Consider the following 16356-nt stretch of genomic DNA (forward strand, 5'->3'; position numbering starts at 1 on the left):
CCTTTGGGGAGAACACACACAATGGATTGTGTATGAAAACCAAAAGGATTAAAGCAATGGTAGTCAGGAGAAATACGTTAGAAGAAGCTTGAGTGAAGATTGAGTTGAATGGTGTTACACTGGAACAAGTAGATAAGTTTGTCTACTTAGGACAACAGAAAATGGTTGATGTGATGCTGAAGTCAGAGGAAGGATAGAGACAGCCAGAAGTAATTTTGTGAAGGTGAAGGATGTGTTAACAACAGGAAATCTCAAACTTGTAACAAGAAAATAACTCCTAAAATGCTACATTTTATCCACTTTCCTGCATGCCTCAGAAACCTGGACAATAAATAAAGATCTGTGGAAGAAAATAGAGACCTTTGAAATGTGGAAGCTAAGACGTATGCTTAAAATTCTCGATGGGCTGAATGGCCTACTCCTATTTTGTATGTTCTTAACAGCAAGACTTTAATCTCTAATGGTGCTGAGACCAAATGTATTCCCCATACCACTGTTCCAGCTGATTGCAGACTGTGGATTGAATCTGGAAGCTTGCTCTACAGTTAGACTCAGTACCTCAATGAATAAACTTGCTGAGCCATGGCAGGTATTGGTTGGGAGGGGTTGTGGGGTCAGATGTGTATGTCACTAATACTTAGTGTTACCAACTTTGTGACTTACTGATGAGCCCTGGGACTTGCAGAAGTTTTATTAATGCTTGTACTTCTAAGTTTTAATGTAGCTTTCAATATGTGTAGACTTTCCAGCATAAAGTACGAGCATTAAAACAAAATCCACTGAGTCTCATAAATTAATGATAAAAAGCTGGCACAGGCACAATGGGCCAAATGGCTTCCCTCTGCTGATTCATTTTATGCCCCAGATATTCCAGTTTCTGGATAGTTGGAGACTAGATGAACCCCACAAGATACGCTATGGGACAGTTTGGAAGTCCTGATGCACTGACTCTGGGAATTGCTGGGAAAATTTGAGCTTCTGATTGGTGGTTTCCCTACTCCCTGGGATCCTCCCAACTCTTGAGTTAGAGTCGGAGACTTCAGACGGTTCCGACTTTACCTGGATAGTTACCGAGGAAATATTTGACAAAGTCCTACTCCCCCAACCTCACACCCTACTCCCCCCCCCCCCCCCCCCCCCCCCCCGGCCCCCGACCTGACCTCACCACCTTACTCCCCCTCGCCCCCGACCTCACCACCCTACTCCCCCCCACCCCCCGACCTGACCTCACCACCTTACACCCCCTCGCCCCCGACCTCACCACCCTACTCCTCCCCCGGATCTCACCACCCTAAACTCCCTCCCCACCATGACCTGACCTCATCACCCAACTCTTTCCTCCCCTCACCCCCGCCCACTGACCCCTCTGACCATGCCAAGTGGCTACAATAAAGTCGTGCTATTCGCAGGGGTTATGTTCCCGCTATACTTCACAAACGGCGAAATGGCGAACGAGGAACATGTTTTTGAATGGGACTCAGTTAGATGGGTTCCAGCCATGCGAGGGCAGCATTAGTTTGGCAGTTACTCTGCAGCAAATTGTTCTGACTGTATCTACTCACAAGCACTTCTACCAGGGTTATTGGATAATGGTGTGGAGCAGGAAAGCTGATTTCTCGGGCCAATTAAATAAATTCCACAAAGACATCAGTAAGTGTACTCCATGAATAACTGACCCCAACAATAACCTGCTGTATCCTCCATTTTAACACAGCATTCCAATCCACAGGGTTCCTTCCTGATGTTTCACTAACCCGGCGGGTCTTGTCCAACAGTGTTAAATTTGCCAGAGTATATCTGCCTCGGCTTTCAAAGACCTTTTGCAAAATTATTGATGAAACTGATACCTTAGAGTAAATTAACCGATCCCTCATTCAAGCTGTGCTCAAAGGGTGTGCTTGTCAAAGAATCAGTGCAGAGATTCAGACATTTCAAATGTGGATAAGCAAACATCATACACCGCTTTGCCCATCGCGTCGGCAAAGTACAAAGCGCTGGTAAGTGAAAATGCGAACAAGGAAGTCACGAAAGGCAGGAATTTACTCCACTGCTCCCTCAACCTGACCTCAAGACCCACCTGACTGCCACCCTACCCCCTTACCTGCTTACTTGACTGTACCCCCTTGTCCACCCTACCCTCTTACCTTGCCGATCCTACTGCCTTACCTTGCCCACCTTACCCCTTACTTGCCCACCCCACCCATTTATCTTACCTACTCTACCCTGTTATCTACTCTATCCTCCTATGCCCTTACCCACCCTGCCCCCTCACCTCATCCGCCCTGCCCCCTCACCTCATCCGCCCTTCCCCCTAACTCCTTTACCTTTTCCCTGTAGCCTTTCAAAGAAGCTTTGGGACATTTAAACTCTTTACTTACTAGAATATGGCAGCTAGTGCTGTAAATGGGGATGTGGCTTCTGCACAAATTCCCTTCGCTGCTTCCTGTGAGGTTTCCTGCACTGAGTCACTTTGGGATCCTCTATTGGAAGGGTGCCCAGCAAAATTGGCGGAAGGTAAGTGGTATTTTATTGTCTGATCTGGGTTGGAAATAGGGGTTCCGATCCTGATCGTAAGACTTGAGTCTGTGATTTTGTAAAGTGTCAGAAATGTTGCCAATGGTTTTCTTGCCTCGCTTTATACTGAGAGGAATGGTAAAATGAGAAATTTAGAAGTAATTTCAGCGGATGGGGAACATTAACTTATAACTGCTTACCTGTTGTTTTGCAGTACAGCTGAAAGCAGATTACAATAAGGGATATGTTCTTGTTAAACAGGTATGTTCTTGTTAAACAGGTATGTTCTTGTTAAACAGATATGTTCTTGTTAAACAAGTTAAACCTCTGCTTTGTTTCTTTTAGTGGTGCTTTTATGTATTTAATGGATGTGTTCAAATTTATGAGGGGCTTCGATATGGGGAAACTGTTTCCACAGGCAGGAAAGTTGGTAACCAGAGAATACAGATCTAAAATAATTACCACAGACTTGGTAAAAGAACCCAGAGGGGGAAATGAAGTGATTTTGTTTTAAGCAGCGGTTTATGTTTTGAAATGTACTGACACCAAAACAGTGGGCCGAATGGCTTCCTTCTGCGCCATGAGTTTCTATACGTATGGCCCTAGATTATATTACAATGAATAAATCAATCTTTAGCGTAAAATGCTAAATGAGGAAGTTGCTGAAATGCGTTGTGGAGTTGATAAGCTTCCTTGTTGCTTAAGATGCACATTCCATGAGGAACAATTACTCAATTCAGAACGTTAATTAATTTCCTACAAGTTGATTGATTAAAATAACTTACTGGCTTAACTGAATGGATTAAATGGTGTACTCAAGGCAAGTAGGATTAGTTGCTTGCATCTTTACTGAGACATTATGGCCCCGTTGTGCCTGATTTTGCATTTTCAGTAAAAAATCTCTCTTAGACCATTTATGAGGTTTAAACATCTACATACATCTACTCCCAAAAGAAAATTGGATAAATAATTCTAAGGCAAGGTACCGTGGAAGCTTTAACTATGAAATCTGAACAGAAAATGCTGGAAATTCTCAGTAGGTTTGGGAAAATAATTCTATTTTGTTTCTCGCCCCCCCCTCCTCCCACCACCACCTCTCCCCCGACTCCAAAGTTAGGCATAAACCCAAGCAATGTCAATTCTGAAGACTTGGGAAGAGATCAGGAGGTGAAGTTAATGCCAGGACAGATCCTTCATATTGTCAATCGGCTCTATCCATACACCATCCACTTTGAAGAAGAGAGCTCAGAAAAGGAGGCGCTGCCACCAAAGAGACCCTACAAAGAGATTTCTCCAAACAGCAGCTCCAACATGTCAAATAAATATCTTAAGACCAAGGACTCCAATCCAAGGGAGCACCACACATTCAACACGAAGCCCGAAAAGAAGCAAGAGAAGAACAAGGATGGGCACACGGCAGAAGATAGAAGCAACTCGGTGACTCGGGTGAGCTCTGCCGAGGCCTCTGGGAGAAAAGTAATTGATGGATTGGATTTAACTTGACCCATCTTACGTGGCAATTCGTTTGAAATAGCACCACCTTAATTTATACCTCATTGCCCGGCCCTCCTCTTTCAGCAGCTAAATGTCCCTTAGTTATAATTTCTTGTTAAAGTCCACAAGTTAGAGGCAGGGATGCAGTGAATGGTAGGCAGGATTCAATCCCGCTAATAAAAAATCAACTGATGATTTTCAAATGATGAAGAGAGAATCTTTGCTAGATGAACACTGCATTCAGAAAGGGAATGCAACAGTCTTCATTTCATTTGCTTATCTATGCATATATTTTAAAGTTTTTTTGAGACTGGTGAAATATGCCTTACCTTGAGCAGGAAGAGTAGGGTGTTCTATGTGCCTACTTGCTCCCAAGACAGCACCCTTGTAACTTTACATGTGTATCCCACCCCTTTTTACTGAATGCATATATTTGAAGGTTTTTATTCTTTCATGGGAAGTGGGTGTGGCTGGCAAGGCCAGCGTTTGTTGCCCATCCCTAATTGGCCGTGAATTGAGTGGCTTGCCAGGTCATTTCATAGGGCAGTTAAGAGTCAGCCACATTATTGTGGGTCCAGAGTCACAAGTAGGCCAGACCTGGTAAGGATGGCAGATTTCCTTCCCTAAAGGACATAAGTGAATCAGATGGGTTTTTAGGACAGTCAATGATAGTTTTCATGATCACCATTGCTGAGGCTAGCTTTCAATTCCAGATTTTATTAATTGAATTTAAATTCCACCAGCTGCCATGGTGGGATATGAACCCATGTCCCCAGAGCAGGTGCCTGGGCCTCTGGATTACTAGTCCAGTAACATTATCACTCTCCCCCTATAGTTATAACTACAGTCACAAAAAGTCTGCTCACAAATATATAAAATTAGGTGTATGGTAGCATAGTGGTTATGTTGCTAGTAATCCAGAGGCCTGGACTAAAGATTCAGAGAGTCGAGTTCAAATCCCACCTCAACAGCTGGGTAATTCAATTAAATTCAGTTAATGAAATAGATATAGAATACAAATAGTGACGACCTTGGAACTAATGGATTGTCGTAAAAGGTCCTTCAGGAAAGGAAATCTGCTAGTCTGGCTTAGAAGTGACTCCAGACACACAGCAATGTGACTGACTCTGAAGTGGCCTAGCAAGCCACTCAGTTGTATTCAAGAAGGCAGCTCAAAGGAACCTTCCCAAAGGAAATTAAGGATTTTGCTCACATCCGCAGAATGAATAAAATAAAAGGAAATGCTTTTCATTATGATTATCTAGACAGTGAGATATTTATGGTCCGAACATCTATAGGTTAAATAAGTGTATTTCTACTTTGTGCCTTCAGGATTTTCAGGGAATGTGGAGTCAGGGATTAAAAGTCTCCATGCAGGATCCAGAAATGCAGGTACTAAATATTTTTCTCTCCCAAAAATCCCACCTAATTATGATCACGGTTTCTTTGTACCACATTTGGCCCAAATAATATTTCAATTTTTGCATTGTTTATATTGATCAATGTAGCTTCTTATTTTTATTCCCCAACAGGTGTATAAAGATGATACAGTTGTCGTAATTAAGGACAAATATCCAAAGGCCCGTTTTCATTGGCTGGTTTTACCGTGGGACTCCATCTCCAATCTGAAGGCCGTGAGGAGGGATCACTTAACTCTTCTCCAACACATGCACCAAGTTGGCCAGAAGCTGGTGCGAGAATGTCTGGATTCTGACACATTGAAATTTCGATTGGGTTACCATGCTATTCCTAGCATGAGGTGAGCGGAGTTTATTTTCACATTGATATCTGTGGGCAGTCCTTTGCTGTAAGTATCTAACACTAGAGCACGCTTCAGTGTTTCAGAGCGACTAGTCAGTAGAGTGAATACTTGGAGCATTTGGAAGAACATTCTTGTCTTACCTGTAGTTGTATTAGAACACAGGTTTAAATTGGCCTGCAAACTGTATTCAGGTAGGCACCTATTTATAATGGTGCCTCTCAGGAACTTTGCTTTATGTATAGTGAATTACTTTGAGTAGAATGCCTGTTGTTATGTAAGCACCTGTGCCAATTTTCTCACACACAAGGACCTCCAAACAAGAAATATTTGTGTGACCAGTCCATTTGCTTTGACTGACGGGATAATGTTAGTCAAAAACACTGGAAGTCCCTGGTTCTTCAGAGTGCTGCCATTGGGATCTTTAAAGTCTACCTGAACCACATGAGCAGGTAGATGGGGGCTCGGTTTAATGGAAAAAAGAGTACTTCCTCTACTACACAGCTGCTCTATAGGCTCAAAACCTGCAGTAGATTTGAATCCATAACTTTATGACTCAAGTGAGATTGCTGCCAATTGTACAATAGGGCATCCAAATTGGTGTTTATGGGTGTTTAAGCATAATTCAAAGCAGATATTTCCGTGCATAAATAGTAAAAAAGTGGTCTGGTGTTTGCTTTTAAAACTGCATCCATCTAAAACAAGGCAAGTTTAAACATAATGAGGTATACTTGGGTTATTTTGTTGTAAATCTTTGAGGTTAATACTGATTGTGAACTTATTAGTATACAGTTTTTATTGCTGTTATTAAGAACATAAGGAATTGGAGGTGATGTTTATACGTCTCCTTGAGCTGGCTCCGTTATTTAAGTGAGATCAAGGCTGATCTTCTACCTCAACTCCACTTTCCAGCTCTATCCCCACCTCTTAGTGTACAAAACATCAATCTCTGACTTGAATATACTCAATGGCTGAGCATCAACAGCTCCCTGGGGTAGAGAATTCCAAGGATTCACAACCCTCTGAGTGAAGAAATTTCTCTTTTTTAAAAATTCCTTCATGGGATGTGGACGTCACAGGCAAAGCCAGCATTTGCTGCCCATCTCTAATTGCCCTTGAGAAGGTGGTGGTGAGCCACCTTCTTCACCTACTGCAGTCCATGTGGTGTAGGTACACTGACAGATGCTAGGTGTTCGGTTTTATAGTGGTTTCTGTAACAGTTTGGTACAGCTGAGTGACTTGCTAGGCCATTTCAGAGGGCAGTTAAGAGTCAACCACATTGCTGTGGGTCTGGAGGCATGTTGGCAGATTTCCTTCCCTTAAGGGCATTAGTGAACCAGATGGGTTTTTACGACAATTGACGGCACCAATACAGCATACAAAGACTAGCTTTCAATTCCAGATTTTTATTAATTTAAATTTCACCAGCTGCCGTGGGGGATTTGAACCTGTCTCCCTAGGGCATTAGCTTGGGCCTCTGGATTACTACTCCAGTGACATCACTACTATACCACCATCTCCCCCACACACATCTCGGTCCTAAGTTGCCAACCTCTTATTCTGAGACTGTGACCCCCAAGGCCTAGACTTTCCAGCCAAGGGAAACAACTTCTTAGTACCGAAGCTGTCAAGCTCCTTAAGCATTTTATACTTTCATTGAGATCACCAAAATTGCAACTAACCTTAATTTGGTCAGACTATCTGTTGTAAAATATTGCAGTATTGTAGTTCTTGGTTGACTTTGTAAAAAGCAGCAAGATGTCGAACATTTAATCACTTTTTTCTCCTCTCTTTCCTCCCGTGCCCTTTCACCAGCCACATTCACCTTCATGTGATCAGCCAAGACTTTGATTCCCCATGCTTGAAGAATAAAAAGCATTGGAATTCATTTAATACAGATTATTTCCTGGAATCAGAAGGTAAGCAGAACATCCACTTCAACCCATGGCTTTCAAAAGTTTCTGCATTGGGTGCACTCCCAGTGTGTCTGCTGTGGCTCAGTGGGTAGCATTTTCACCTCTGAATCAGAAGATTCTGTGCTCAAGTTTCACTCCAGAACATGAGCACTGATAACCCCTGATAAGGCTGAGAATCCCAGTGCGGTAGTGGGGGTGTGCTTCACTGTCAGAGGTGTTGCCTTTTGAATGAGATGTTAAACCGAGGCTACGTTTGCCCCCTCAGATCCCACAGCACTGTTCTAAGAAGATCAGGGGAGTTCTTCCCGGTGTCCTAACCGATATTTATCCCTCAAACACCTCACTAAAAACCGATTCTCTGGTCATTATCGCATTGCTGTTTGTGGGAGCTTGCCGTGCACAATTTGGTGCCATGTTTCCTACATTACAGCGGTGTCTACAGTTCAAAAATATTTCATTTGTTGTTAAGCGCTTTGAGATGTCCAGTTGCTGTGAAAGGCTCTATATAGTGCTAGGTTTCTTTACTACTTTTCCTTAGGACACTTGTTCAAGTTGCTGAAAGACTGTAAAATATAAGCAAAATACTTCAGATGCTGGAAATCCGAAATAAAAACAGAAAATGCTGGAGAAACTCAACAGGTCTAGCATCTGTGGAGAGAGAGAAATAGAGTTAACTTTTCAAATCGTATGACTCTTCTTTAGAGCTCTGAAGACGAGTCATATGGACTCGAAACATTAACTCTGTTTCTCTCTCCACAGATGCTGCCAGACCTCTTGAGTTTTTCCGGCATTTTCTGTTTTTATTTCTGAAAGACTGTGCCAGCTGACCACACTACCATTTATCTACAGCAATAGAAACATGCTAATTAATTCAGCAAATATAGATACCTGAGAACAGACAGACCTTGAAACTCTGTTTGGAAGTTTATAATTTGTGTGAAAGAAATTATTGATAGAACAATTAGGAAATTGTTAAACCTTATTTTTCCATAGGCTGCTTAATAGTTCTTTTGTTGGTTAATAACCTTTTTGCTGTTGAATGTAATGTTTATGGGTATTTCAGTGCTTACCATTCCACTCATCGAGCTTTGCCATTTATACTCAAATGACAATAATAATAATTTTAAATGAGCAGAGAATTACAGAGAATGTACAGCACAGAAACTACCTATTTGATTCAGTTGGTCTGTGCTGGTGTTTATGTTCCACATGAGCCTCCTCTCACCCTATCAGCATGTCCTTCTATTCCCCTCTCTCTTGTGTTTATCTCGTTTCCCCTTAAATTCATCTATACTATTCAACTACTCCCTGTGATAACAAGTTCCACATTCTCACCACTCTCTGGGTAAAGAAGTTTCTCCTGAATTCCTTATTGGATTTATTAGTGACTATCTTATATTTATGGCCTCCTTTTTGGTCTCCCCCACAAGTGGAAACATCTTCTCAATGTCTATCCTATCAACCCCTTCATAATTTCAAAGACCTCTCTCAAGGCATCCCTAAGTCTTCTCTTTTCTACCCCATCGGCTCAGTTTTCCCTGATAGTTATAACTTCTCAGTTCTGGTATTGTCAGCTGCACTCATCCAGTCAAGTGGGGAGTATTCCATATCATTCCTGACTTGAGTTGTAGAGGGTGCACAGTCTTTGGGGAGTCAGGAGGTGAGTTAATCACCACTGAATTCCCAGCCTCTGACCTGCCCTTGTAGCCACAGTATTTATATGGTTGGCCTACTTAAGTTTATGGTCAATGATGACCCCAAGGATGTTGATTGTGGGAGAAATCAGCGATGGTAATGCTGTTGAATGCCATGACAGAGTTAAAAGGAAGAAATAATTGGAGCTTGTCAGAAAGGTATGGCAGTACGGGGGGAATTTTAATTTACTTACAGACTGGAAAAATCAGATGGGCAGAGGTAGCATAGATGAGGAGTTAACAGAAATAAAAATAAAAATACCTGGAAAAACTCAGCAGGTCTGACAGCATCTGCGGAGAGGAACACAGTTAACGTTTCGAGTCCGTATGACTCTTCAACAGAACTAAGGAAAATAGAAAAGAAGTGAAATATAAGGACCAGTGATAGGTGGAGATAGCCAAAAGATGTCATAGAGAAAAGGACAAAGAGGTGTTGAAGGTGGTGATATTATCTAAGGAATGTGCTAATAAGTGACATTAAGGGTGAACACCTTTTTGTCCTTTTGTCTATGACATCTTTGGCTATCTCCACCTATTACTGGCCCTCTATCCAGCTCTACCTGTCCCACCCCCCCCTTAAACCAGCTTATATTTCACCTCTTTTCTATTTTTCCTTAGTTCTGTTGAAGAATCATACGGACTCGAAACGTTAACTGTGTTCCTCTCTGCAGATGCTGTCAGACCTGCTGAGTTTTTCCAGTATTTTTATTTTTGTTTTGGATTTCCAGCATCCGCAGTTTTTTGCTTTTATCGAGGAGTTAACAATGTTTTCAAGATAGTTCTTAGAACAGCATGTTCTGGAGCCAACTAGAGAGCAGGCTATACTAGACCTGGTATTGTGTGACGAGATAGGATCAATTGATAACCTCATAGTGAAGGCACGACTAGGTAGCAAGCGATCATAATATGATTGATTTTTACATTCAGTTTGAGGGAAAGAGGAGTAGGTCCAAGACTAGTATTTTAAACTTAAATAAGGGCAATTATGAGGGCATGAAAGCAGAGCTAGCTAAAGTGAACTGGCAAATGAGGTTAAGGGGTAGGTCAACATAAGTTCAGTGGCAGACATTTAAAGGGATATTTCAGAATGTACAGAACAGATACATTCCAATGAGAAAGAAAAATTCCAAGGGGAGGACCCACCATCCGTGGTTAACTAAGAAAATTAGAGACCCTATCAGCAGTATCACAGTATCTTTACAGTGTAGAAGGAGGCCATTTGGCTCATTGAGTCTGCACTGGCTCTCTGAAAGAGCATTCCACCTAGTCTCACTCCCCTGCTTTATCCCCATAACCTTGTATATTCTCACTTTTCAGGTTATGGGGATAAAGCATGGTTTCTCTCTCCACACAGATGCTGCCAGACTTGCTGAGTTTTTCCAGCATTTTCTGCTTTTATTTCAGATTTCCAGCTTCTGCAGTATTTTGCTTTTATCATGTTTAATTTATTAGAGTTATTTTAGGAGTCACATGGTGCTTGTACTGTACTTAGATTTCCAGGAGGTATTTGTTAAGGTGCCAAATCAAAGGTTATTGCAGAAAATAAAAGCTCATGATGTAGGTGGTAACATTGGCATGGATAGAAGATTGGCTAGCTACCAAGAAACAGAGTAGGCATAAATGGGTCACTTTTTGGCTGGCAGGATGTAATGAGTGGTGTGCCACAGGGATCAGTGCTGGGGCCTCAGCTTTTTACAATTTATACAAATGACTTAGATGAAGGGACCAAAGGTATGGCTGCTGATGACACAAAGATAGGTAGGAAAGTAAGTTGTAAAGAGGACATAAGGAGGCTACAAAAATATATAAATAGGTTAAGTTAAGTTTAGCCAGACAGTGGTGAATCTGTGGAATTCATTGCCACAGAAGGCTGTGGAGGCCAGGTCATTGAGTGTATTTAAGACCGAGATAGATAGGTTCTTGATTGGTAAGGGGATCAAAGGTTACGGGGAGAAGGTGGGAGAATGGGGTTGAGAAACTTATCAGCCATGATTGAATGGCAGAGCAGACTCGATGGACTGAATGGCCTAATTTCTGCTCCTATGTCTTATGGTCTTATGTCTTAAGTGAGTGGGCAAAGATCTGGCAAATGGAGTATAATGTGGGCAAATGTGAAATTGTCTATTTTGGCAGGAAGAATAAAAAGGAAGCATGTTATCTTAATAATGAGAGATTGCCAAGCGCAGATTCACAGGGATCTGGGTGACCGAGAGCATGAATCTCAAAAGGCTATTATGCAGATACAGCAAGAAATCAGGAAAGTTAAGAGAATGTTATTGTTTATTGTGAGGGCAATTGAATGCAAAAAGTAGGGAGGTTATACTTCAGTTGTACAGGGCACGGGTGAGTCCACATCTGGAATACTGTGTACAACATTGGTCTGCTTATTTAAGGAAGGATGTTAATACGTTAGAAGCAGTTCAGAGAAAGTTCACTAGACTAATACCTGGAATGGATGAGTTGTCTTATGAGAAAAGGTTGGGCAGGCTATGCTTGTACCACTGGAGTTTGGAAGAGTAAGAGGCAACTCGATCGAAACCTTTAAGATCCTGAGGGGGCTAGACAGGGTGGATGTGGAGAGGATGTTTCCTCTTCTGGGCAAATCTAGAACTACGGGTCACTGTTGGGATGGGGAGAATTTTTTTTTCTGAGGGTTGAGAGTCTTTGGAACTCTGCTTCCACTGCCTTTTGAGGAAGAGAGTCTTTGAATATTTGATAAGCAGAGGGGTGAAAGGTTATTGGGGGTAGGCGGGAGGTTACAGTCAGATCAGCCATGAAATTATTGAATGGTGGAGCAGGCTCAAGGGGCCGAATGGCCTACTCCTAATTCAGGAAAGTTAAGAGAATGTTATTGTTTATTGCAAGGGCAATTGAATGCAAAAAGTAGAGAGGTTATACTTCAGTTGTACAGGGCACGGGTGAGTCCACATCTGGAATATTGTGTACAACATTGGTCTGCTTATTTAAGGAAAGATGTTAATACATTAGAAGCAGTTCAGAGAAAGTTCACTAGACTAATACCTACTCCTAATTCATATGTTTGTATGTTCCTATGTGGAGATGGTTAGAGTCTTTCTTGTTCAAGGTAGTCATTGCCTGGCACTTGTGTGGTATGAATGTTACTTTCTCTAAATCTCAATGCTGTTCATGTTTTGCTGCATGCAAGCCCAGACTGGTTCATTATCAGAGGAATCACGAATGGTACTAACCACTACTCGTCAGTGAACACCCTCATGTCTGACCCGATGATAGGAGGAGAGGTCATTGATGAAGCAGCTGAAGAAAAATAAAGGCAGAGGAGGGGCACTAAGTGAATTGCTCCTTTAGAGGGCTGGCACAGATACAACAGGCTGAATGGCCTCCTTCTGTGCTGTAACCATTCCATGATTCTATCCTGTAAGATGGTTGTAGCTGGAACACTACCCTGAGGAACTCCTGTAGCAATGTCATGGGGCTGAGATGATCGGCCTCCAACAGGCACAGCCATCCTCCTTTGTGTTCAGTATAGCTCCAGCCGGTGGGGATTATTCCTTTTTACTCGTGATGTGCCAAGAAGGGTTGAGAATAGTCCAAGCTTATTTTATCAAAACACTCTGAGCAAGAAGAGGGGACTCCCCTCCTTTGGCTCTGACAAAATTCCAAATTGTTCCCCTGCTATTGAGTGGAGCTATTGGCTCCATCCAGCCAACTTCTTCAGACCTTAACTGTCGCCAACTTGTTTATTTTTTTTTAAATGTGGACAAACAGGAAGGTAAGAACATTTCCTGAAGTTTGATAATACTAATGCAATACTAATGCTTTTTTAAAAAAACTCAACTAGATGTGATGAAGATGGTAGAACGAGATGGAAAGGTGGCAGTCAAGGATGGAATGGCTGAGCTGTTAAAACTGCCACTCATGTGCCATGTCTGCCAGCAGCAACAATCCACCATGCCACAGTTGAAAGATCACTTGAAAAAGCACTTTGCTTGAAAGGTTCGGCTGTCCCCAATGCGTCTGCGAGTATCCCCAACGACCTTGACTCAATGGATTTCTGTTCAGTATTCAGCTGTAGGTTAACGAGAGCCATTCGTTAGTGGCGGAATTGACCAATGAAGAATGATGAAGCATTCTGATGAAATACCGCCCCCCTCCCCCTCCCCCTCTTCCCCCACTGTTGTGCACTTGCCTTGTAACCTTGCTAAATAACAAAACTCTGTTATCTGCTGACAATATTCTGCTGTTTCACTGGGGGACTGTTGGTATTCAACGGAAGACTGTTTTACATTGTTGTTTTTAACCTTCAGCTACCTTTAGAATGTGATGGATAAGTCAAACAGAAATTATTCCAGTGCTGTAGCCAAAGTTACATACCATATTTAGACCATTACAACACTGGTAAACACAAGTTATCTAAATCAGCCCCATCTCCCAGAATGGGAGAAGTAACAATTCCTGTATTGTCAGGGAGGATGAAGAGAGAGAGTTCTAAACTTATGGTTCCAGGAAATGCATCCACGTGTCAATTATGCTTGCTGACACAATGTGTTGAAAACAGTTGTTAGATTAATAAATTTAATTTGAATAAAGTTTAACAGGTTAATACATCGCAGTTGATTTAGAGAAAAAAATTGCACCTGAAACTGGAATAGTACAATCTATCCTAGTAGAAGGGAAAGGATGTGATTTAATTTAATTTAATCTAATTTGTGTTAATTTGGTTACAAAAGATAAATTCAAAAATTCTAATTTTCTGAACATTTGAGGATATGGTTATTTTATTAAAAGAGCATCATTCATTATCGATGTGTAATGTATGTACAGGTATTTTTGCCCACCCAAGTCCCTGCTATAACTCTTCAGCAGTCTTTGACCTAAACTACTCTTCTGCTGCTGTCTCGGGCTTGACTCCCTCCAAAATAAACCTACAGCTGCCCTCTGTGTTGCTCTTGGCATCCTCCGAATGGCTGATTGAGGTACTTGGCGCTGACTAATAATGAGCAGTGACACTCAACTACCTCTTCCTAAGCTCTCGTTGACCTTCCCACCCAGTTCTTACCCCCCCCCCCAAAAACCCTATCACCAATCCTGGGGGGAAAAAGAAGTCCCAATTCACTTACAACTGCATTTTCAAAATCCCAGCTGTTTAACCTTTGACTTTCCACAACATTTTTATCGTGACTGATTTGCTCAACAGCACCTTCACCTCCACCTTTGAAGCTCCTGCTGAAACCATTGCTCTCTCTCACCCTGGCCATTCTCCCTGATTTAGTTCTCATCTCCGCTCCCTTAAGTCCAAGGGATGCAGGCTTGAATGGATATGGCAGACAACTTGCTTAGCCATTTACCATCATATCTTGTGGGACCACCAGCAGCACTATCGAGGCCCTGCTCCTGTCTGCTAAAGCTGCTCACTGTCCCAGGATAATGCTGGAATGCAGAGGTAATCCTGGCTTCTTTACTGCAAACCATCGTAAATCCCTGTCCTCCACCCTAACCTCTTACAAGAAGTGTGAGGAGCCTGTGGATTTCTTTTGCCACTAAGATTGTGGCTATCTTCCCCTAGCCCACGAAGCCAAACTTTCTCTAAAGTTCCCACTGTCCTGACCCTGAGCTTGCGTCATTCTCTAGTTTCTGTCCTATCTCCCAACATACCTTCTCTGAGTTCATTGTGTCCACAACACCCACCTCACGCTTCCTCAACCCTATTCCAGCTTCATGATCACCCAACTTTCCCTCCCAGCTCCATTGTTAGATGATGGTGTTAATGGTTTTCTCTCTTCAGGTACTGATGTTCTCTTTCAAATTTGCTGTCATCACTCCTCTCCTCAAAAGAAAACTCTTGACCACCCCCCTCAACCTTGCAAGCTACCAACTTCCCTTTCCTCTCCAAAGTCCTTGAGCATGTTGTTGCATCCTAAATCTGTGCCCATCTTTCCTGGAACCCCTTGTGCGAATCCCTCCAATCAGGTTTGCCCCTGCCACTGTACTGAAATGGCTCTTTTCAAATTCACAAATGACACCCTGTGTGACAATTACAAAGGTAAACTGTTCTTCCTCACCCTTCTTGAATTGTCTGCAGCCTTTGACATACCATCCACCCACAACGCCTCTCCACTGTCGTCCAGCTGGGTTGGACTGTACTCCTGGTTTCATTCTTATCTAATCGTAGCCAGAGAATCACCACCCTCCCACACTGTTACTTCTAGTGCCTCCAAAGGATCGATTCTTGCCCACCTTCTATATTGCACCTACATCCTACCTCTTGGAAACATCATTTGAAAACATAGCATCAGTTTTCACATATATGCTGATGATACACAGCTGTACCTCACCACCACATTTCTTGTCCCTCCATTGTTTCCAAATTATCAAACTGCTTGTCAAACACCCAGTACTGGATGAGCAGAAATTTCCTCCAATTAAATATTGGGAAGACTGAAACCATTGTCTTTGGTTCCCCACTACAAGCTCTATTCCCCAGGCACCGAGTCTCTCTCTCTCTTCCTGGCATCTCTCTGAGGCTAAACCAGACTATTTGCAACCTTTATTACATTTGACTAAACAACCAAACAAAGTAGGCAGCAGCCATTCTCGGGTTTGTTGCTCATGGCAATGCCTTGACCAACCAGAGTCAACCTGCCTGGTTTCAATTTAAACACAGCTTGGCAGTTCACTGTCAGTTATCAGTTAACTCCATGGCAACACCCCTACTAATCAGAGTCCATTTGCCAACCAATTGACACTCTCTTGCAGTATAAATTGTTGTTCCCTGTACAATTTGGTATTCTTGCAAATTGTCCTGATGAGTTCAAGATGAAAAGCTTTGACAGCATGTCTTTTTTTCAGCAACACTCAAGTTCTGTACCTCCGAACAACTATATGTTTTATGTTAAATATGCTATATAAATACAAGTTGTTATTTGTATTTGCTGATTGAGATGTTGAATTTCTAAATTCCCCTGGTAATCTAATGGCTAAAGGAACTGGTGGTATGGCA

At 42.3% G+C, this 16356-nt stretch overlaps 1 protein-coding gene across 5 annotated transcripts in view; it reads left to right on the top strand.

The window, feature by feature from the left end:
* aptx (aprataxin) overlaps window positions 1–16284 on the top strand; it is a 28466-nt gene extending 12182 nt beyond the window's left edge. For 4 of the 5 annotated variants that reach the window (XM_078529488.1, XM_078529462.1, XM_078529467.1 and 1 more), the window contains exons 3-8: window positions 2729–2775; window positions 3628–3990; window positions 5341–5400; window positions 5541–5767; window positions 7583–7686; window positions 13198–16284. In XM_078529488.1, coding sequence (XP_078385614.1) covers window positions 2729–2775; window positions 3628–3990; window positions 5341–5400; window positions 5541–5767; window positions 7583–7686; window positions 13198–13349 — 953 coding nt within the window. In that variant the 3' untranslated portion in view covers window positions 13350–16284. The remainder of the gene's footprint in view (window positions 1–2728; window positions 2776–3627; window positions 3991–5340; window positions 5401–5540; window positions 5768–7582; window positions 7687–13197) is intronic. The other variant, XM_078529496.1, reaches the window with a different exon arrangement.
* The last annotated feature ends 72 nt before the right edge of the window (window positions 16285–16356 follow it).

This window comes from Cetorhinus maximus, chromosome 2 (assembly GCF_964194155.1).
Source record: "Cetorhinus maximus chromosome 2, sCetMax3.hap1.1, whole genome shotgun sequence".
Taxonomy (NCBI): domain Eukaryota; kingdom Metazoa; phylum Chordata; class Chondrichthyes; order Lamniformes; family Cetorhinidae; genus Cetorhinus; species Cetorhinus maximus.